Raw genomic sequence first — 6000 nt, forward strand, 5'->3', positions numbered from 1 at the left:
AAAAAGCTCTAAGTAGGGAAGCTTGACAGAAGAGCCTTGAACTATTTTCTGAAGGGAAGATGAGACCCTCCCTAGGCCGCCACAAAACATCTTTTTTTTTTTTTTTCCAAAGGCTCCTCTGAACTTTGATATGTGCCAAGACACTGCTATTGAAAGCTGTATAATTATGTGCTATAGCCACTGTAGAAAATGCTTTGTTCACCCCAACAAAGGACAATAAGCAAAGTAAAGCGACATTACACTGTATCTTTTTCTTTAAGAATGTTGAGAAAGGTCATGGAATGCTCTAACTAATAAAGCTGTTGAGTAAGGAGGTTTTAAAGTTGATCTTACTGTGCATGAATGTAACCCAATGACAAAAAAGACACAGGGAGCTAAAATGCAATGACATTACCAAATAGGTGATAAATCAATGGGCCCACTTCATTATACTGATGAACATCTTGAATCCCAAAAGGACAGCAGTACCAAAATGAAGCCTCACACACACAAAATTCTACCTCAACCCCACACCCCCTCAGCCCTACTTCCAACCTGGTGTCTTGACTGCTCACTCTTTCAAATTTCAGGCAGCCATTCTGCAGGAGGAGTGCGTTTCCAGACAGCCATGCGTGTCCATATATTTAGAGAACATTCATTTAGTCTCTTAACAGATCAATTTGGCTTGTCACTGACGGGACTGGCAAGGGAAAAAATGCTAAGGGTTTCTTTTCCTCCTCGCCACCCACCAGGAGTGTGTTGTGCGATCATTTAAACGGCTCAGCAGCTTTGAGGCCAAAAGACTGCAACAGCAGTAAAAGGTTTTCACTCATGTGCCAGTTTTCCAAATGATCACTCATATTTAAGTATCTATTTGGAGCAGAGGGAAGCGTTTCCTAAATCCACCTGTCCTCATTTTTCTTTAAAGAGATGACACTGAGAATAAAAAGACTTCCAAATATATTAAATCTTCTTAAATGTGGTTTTGTTGAAAGCGGGGATGGGTTGGGAAGGGGGGTAGGTACGGTGTAGAGAACCTATTCAATAAGTGTGCACGTGTTTGCGTGTGGGGGTGGGGAGTGTGTACGAGGGGTGCTGCTATTTAATTTTCTATTTCCAGGAGGAAAGTGAGAAAACACATAAAGAAGTACCTTCTTGCCTGTCATGTGTCACCTAGAAAAATGTCAAACCCACAGGCTCTATAATGGCGCATCTGCCCAGTGAGCTATCAGTACCTGAGGAAATGGCATTTACAAGCTGCTAATGAATGAATCAAGCTCCTCATTCTATTTATTTTTAAACCTTCTGACCAAAAACCTGTGCTTTTAGTGAGTGCAAGGGAGTTTAGTCATTCTTACCAGGAATGTGGAGAAAGACCTGGGGGTAAATGACCTGCAGGTAAATGACCTGGGGCGGGGGGTGGGGGGTGGGGGTGGCTTGAGGGATGCCTGGCTGACCGCGGCAGGAGGAAGAGCTACCTCATGGTACCCCAGAATGAGAAAGAGTGTTCAATGTGCCTGGATGAAGGTGTCTGTCACATTCTCTTCCTCACATACACTCGGGCCATCCTACCCTTACACCCTTCGGGTTATTCTGCCTTTTCTTAGCCACATCATGTAAAGTGGCCAGCCTAGGGTGATACATCTGATACATCTTTCAGTTCCTTTAGTACTGCAATTGACCTTTGTGGGTTACACAAGTCAGTTGCCTTAGCCCAGTTTTTTGCAAAACAAGTAAACCAGTGTCAGAAACTGACAGTGATCATTATCTTCCTTCCCTGCCATGGTTGTAAGGGAAACAAAAAAGCAATAAAATCCAACTCATATGCCCCTGAAGTCAGAAGTATCAGTATGATTTAAAAACTGGGAAGGAATCCCAAAACTCCTTCCCCTCCCCATAAAAAGTTGTTTGGAAGCTCTTCAAAGTGAAGTGGGAATGAAGCATGGAAATATATACCATAACACCTGGAAAGACAAATTTATTGTTGCCAATCTCATTAAATGTGAGGAGCGGGAATGAATGATGCAGCCCGTAATGGAATGCCCGGCTCCTGCACACCTTCGCAAACTCGCGTCCAGAAGCAAGACGCCCCACCCCATGTGAAACCCCCAACCTTCTCCTCCATTTTGCACAAACCAAGAGTGTAATGCATTTTTCCCGCTTCAGTGTCTTCTTCCACTTCCCCTGGGTCTTCTCAAACTCTCACCACCCTAAGTCTGAATGCTGTGCCAAGAATCTTGGCAATCGTGTAAACTGATACAAAAGGCAGAACAAGCTCTCCTGTCACTTAGAAGGTCCTGACTCATAAAGGCCAGGAAATGCAGGGTCTACAAGAGGAGAGAAATTCAGGCCACTCCTTCTTTGCGAGTGATAAACCTTCCCCATCTGCTTTATTTTCCTGTAAGCTAGGGGTCAGCAGCAGGGGCTGGAGGGGGACGGTGCTAAGCAGTGACAGAGGTGCCACCAGCAAGAGTATGATAGAGGCAGAGGTAGAGCAGAGAGCCGAAAAAAGACAATGAGTAGGGAAGAAAAAAGTAGTGGTGAAGAAGAGAAGCTTATCCTCGAATTCTTCTCTCTCTTTGGCCTTTTCTACCCATCTCCTCCCATTTAGAATAATTTTAAAAACAGTAAAGCTTTAGGCAAACTGAAGTTTTTCTTCTTGCGATAACTGTATCAGTGTCATTATTATTGCCCATATTAAATAAATTAATGTCGCTAAAACCCTCGGGAGAGTGCCTAGAACATGAGCAAACAGTCAATAAATGTTAGCTCTTTTATTATTGCTAGAAACACATGATTTAGAAATTTGAAAATGCAATCAATAAGGCATTTTATTATGTGACCAGCTCATACTCAGTGTAGTTAATATATTCTTTTGACTTGACTGGACCTTTGGGCATCATGTAGACATAACTTTAGAGCCTTTCTACCAAACCCATCTCTGGAAATTAAGAAGGAAACAAGGTGGCCAATTCTCCACTCTGCCACCCTCTCACTTGCCCATACTTAAACCACAGGTTCATCTTACTCGATCCTAAGAGAAGAAACATAAATACTAAAGTAAATCAGTGCACGCAGTATCAGTTGAGGCATTTGGTGGGAGGAGCTGGGTCTACTTTTGGCTCACAGCCATGGTCCACACTGGTAAAACCACAGTGATAAGAACGGTGGCTTTTTAAGCATCGCACTTAAGCAGTGACCTCCATGCACAAAGGCACACAAAAGAAGGGATCACCTTATCCGAAGCTTTTGTTAGTAAATGTGTCAAATTGAGAAGCTAAATTAAAAACTGTTTGGTGACATTAGGATCGTAGGTGGTGGTAGGGATGTGTACGTGCATGTGCCTGGGTTAGAAGGTCAGTGGAGGGGGCAGGGCATGGTCCATGTATCTGCTTCTTTCTTTCCACGTTTCCAGAAAGAGCCTAGTTTTTAGTGAAGGAGGAATTAGACCCAGAATAGTCCAATAAGTTGTCTGAAGTCACATGAGAAGTGACAAAATTCCTGCCCAGGCCCCATACTCCTTGCAGTGAAGCAGTCTTAAAATAGACGCTGCAGATAAAGGAGAGGTGGCCTGGCTGGAAGTGGATGTGATTCACAAAGAGAGAACCATCAGATGTTAATCACATTAAAGGAGGATTTAGATGATACTAAATGGAGCAGCTTGTTGGGTACCTCTTGATGCCAGTCGCCCCCTGTTTATGTCATTTAGGTCCTGGTGCTGTGAGTAGGGGATTAAATTCCAACCAGGTATGGTTTAAACAACCCTGCAAATCCTAATGTGCACTTTAAGGATTTGTTCTCTTGAGTATGTTATACGGCAAAAGTGTAGAAATCATCTCATGAATCTTGGGCAATTCTTTTATGAAGCCTGACGAATGTTGCTAAAAGAATATTTACGTCTTAATACCATGTAAATAATTCACTAGCACACAGTAGCAGTCTCTTAGTTTAAGGTTTTAGATCAATAGATTTATCAGAAGGAGGGAAAAAGAAATGAAGATCTCAATATGATTTCTTTAAAATGTTTAGCCACAATCATATTCTTCAGCTTTGGAAGAAATCTGCTGGTTTTCTGTCAATATAGTAAACCAGTGCTTTCTTACAACTGAGACCTAAAAAACATAGATTTTATAATAGTGGAGCAGTACAGGAAGAATCCTTATTTTAGCCCAGCAAAAGAAAAACTTCATTTACAACACATTTGTCAAAAATATTTTGGTCTTGGAGAGCAAAGATAAATCAGTAGCTTGCAGTCTAACCATTCAAACTTTCAAGGAAAATCTATGACTTCCCATTACTAAGCCTCCACATTCAGTTCTTGATAATCCACCATAACTGGTCTGCACTGCCAAGAGCAGTGGGGAAAAGGGCTGAAAAGGAATGGGCAAGCAGGGAGGGGACTAGGGGTCAGGTCCTTTTATTGACAAGGCCAGACCAAGGTGCCCCTCTCTCCTTTGAAATTAAGAACTTCCTGGGCATTCCTGGATACCTATTTATACAAGAATGGCAAGAATATCAATTAACATAAGGCCTCTGCATGAGCAGATGTGGGAGAAAAATCTTCCCACCCTCAGGATGGCACAGCATCTAGCCAAGATAATACAAGAAATGGACCAACTTTGTCAAGCCACAGCCTGTCCACTCCCATCATCGGGGGTTCAGCCTGCAGAACCCTTGCCATATTCCCACCTCCGACTATTGTTGCCCCAACCAGCAAGGCTCAGCAAAATGCCTTTGTGAGTCCTGGGAGATTTGCTAGTGTTGTCTCATAGAGAGTCATCATGTGATGAAAACTGTTTGCTGAGGCACCACTTTAGCCTATAAAGAAATGCCTTACTCATAGCCACACATCTTTCATTATTGCATGGATATTGGTTTCTGGGAATTGTCTATACAGCGTTGTGTGTATCTAGAATATGCAGCTTGTAGATATACATATAAGTGTGCGTAAGAGTGGATAAACAAAGGGCAACATGCTCGTGAAGGTACACATATGCAAAACAAATGCATGAGTCTCTCCTCCAAAAAAACCGAAAACAGAAACAAAAACGAAAACAAAATGTTGATCTCTCACGATATTCACTTAGTAAATTCTCATATCATTTCCTCCACAAAAGAAAAAACATTATATAGATTAAAGTTAAAACCATGAAATCACTTCCCCATCAACATTTCCAAGACCTTTTTAGAAAACAACTTTTGTAGTACCATTGCACATAGCATATATCAGCTCAACTGACATCCCAGAACCTAAATAAGAAAAAGGCCTGCTGGAGCAGAGACCTCTTCCCTGGAAGAGGAATCATTCTGTATTTGCTCCTTGATGCCATTTTCTTTGGACTCTCCAGCTGCCTTTTCTGTGGCCAAATGGCTCTTCCATATAAGTTGAAGAGCCAGGGAATGGGAAAGGAAGTGGTAGTGGGTCAGCTCCTCATGATTTTGATGGGGACCATGGAGCTCCTCATCACTGCTCTATTGGAGAGATGTTTTATGTGTGGACAAAAACAGATTTGGTGACATTTCTTGAGAAAATAAATTTTTTTAAAAAGGAAAAGGGAAATGACCAAAAAATAAAGATTAGTTCCTACCTCAAAGTCATTTGCTTTGTTGTAGTGCATGTTCAGAGCCCTGTACAGCTCACAGTCTCTGGTTATAGTCAGCTCTTCAGTACTGGTGACCCCATCGTTGATGGCTTGACGTGCATATTTCTCCATCTGAATGTAGTAAAACTCACGGAAATTGCTAAACCACTTGATGAGCTGAGAGGTAATGCATCTGTTGAACTGTTAAATTTAAACGTTGAAAAGGATAAGAACATCGCCATTTTCTTCATTTATTTTTTAAGTATCTGAAGCATTTTCAATGTTCCCCTTCCCTTTTTCCCTTTTTACTTGGAAAAGTATGTATTTAATTGCACCAAAATGGTGGCAAGACAGACGAGAGGAATAATATACTAACGGGACATTATAAAACCTGTCAATGATGGAAATCACACCACAACCCTCCACATTCTAAATGGAA

At 41.8% G+C, this 6000-nt stretch overlaps 1 protein-coding gene across 1 annotated transcript in view; it reads right to left on the minus strand.

The window, feature by feature from the left end:
• Nucleotides 1-6000, minus strand: part of PROX1 (prospero homeobox 1) — a 51525-nt gene that overhangs the window by 22623 nt on the left and 22902 nt on the right. Inside the window, exon 5 of the mRNA XM_063114026.1 lies at nucleotides 5568-5762. Within this exon, the coding sequence (XP_062970096.1) occupies nucleotides 5568-5762 (195 nt within the window). The remainder of the gene's footprint in view (nucleotides 1-5567; nucleotides 5763-6000) is intronic.

This window comes from Cynocephalus volans, chromosome 11, assembly GCF_027409185.1.
Source record: "Cynocephalus volans isolate mCynVol1 chromosome 11, mCynVol1.pri, whole genome shotgun sequence".
Taxonomy (NCBI): Eukaryota; Metazoa; Chordata; class Mammalia; order Dermoptera; family Cynocephalidae; genus Cynocephalus; species Cynocephalus volans.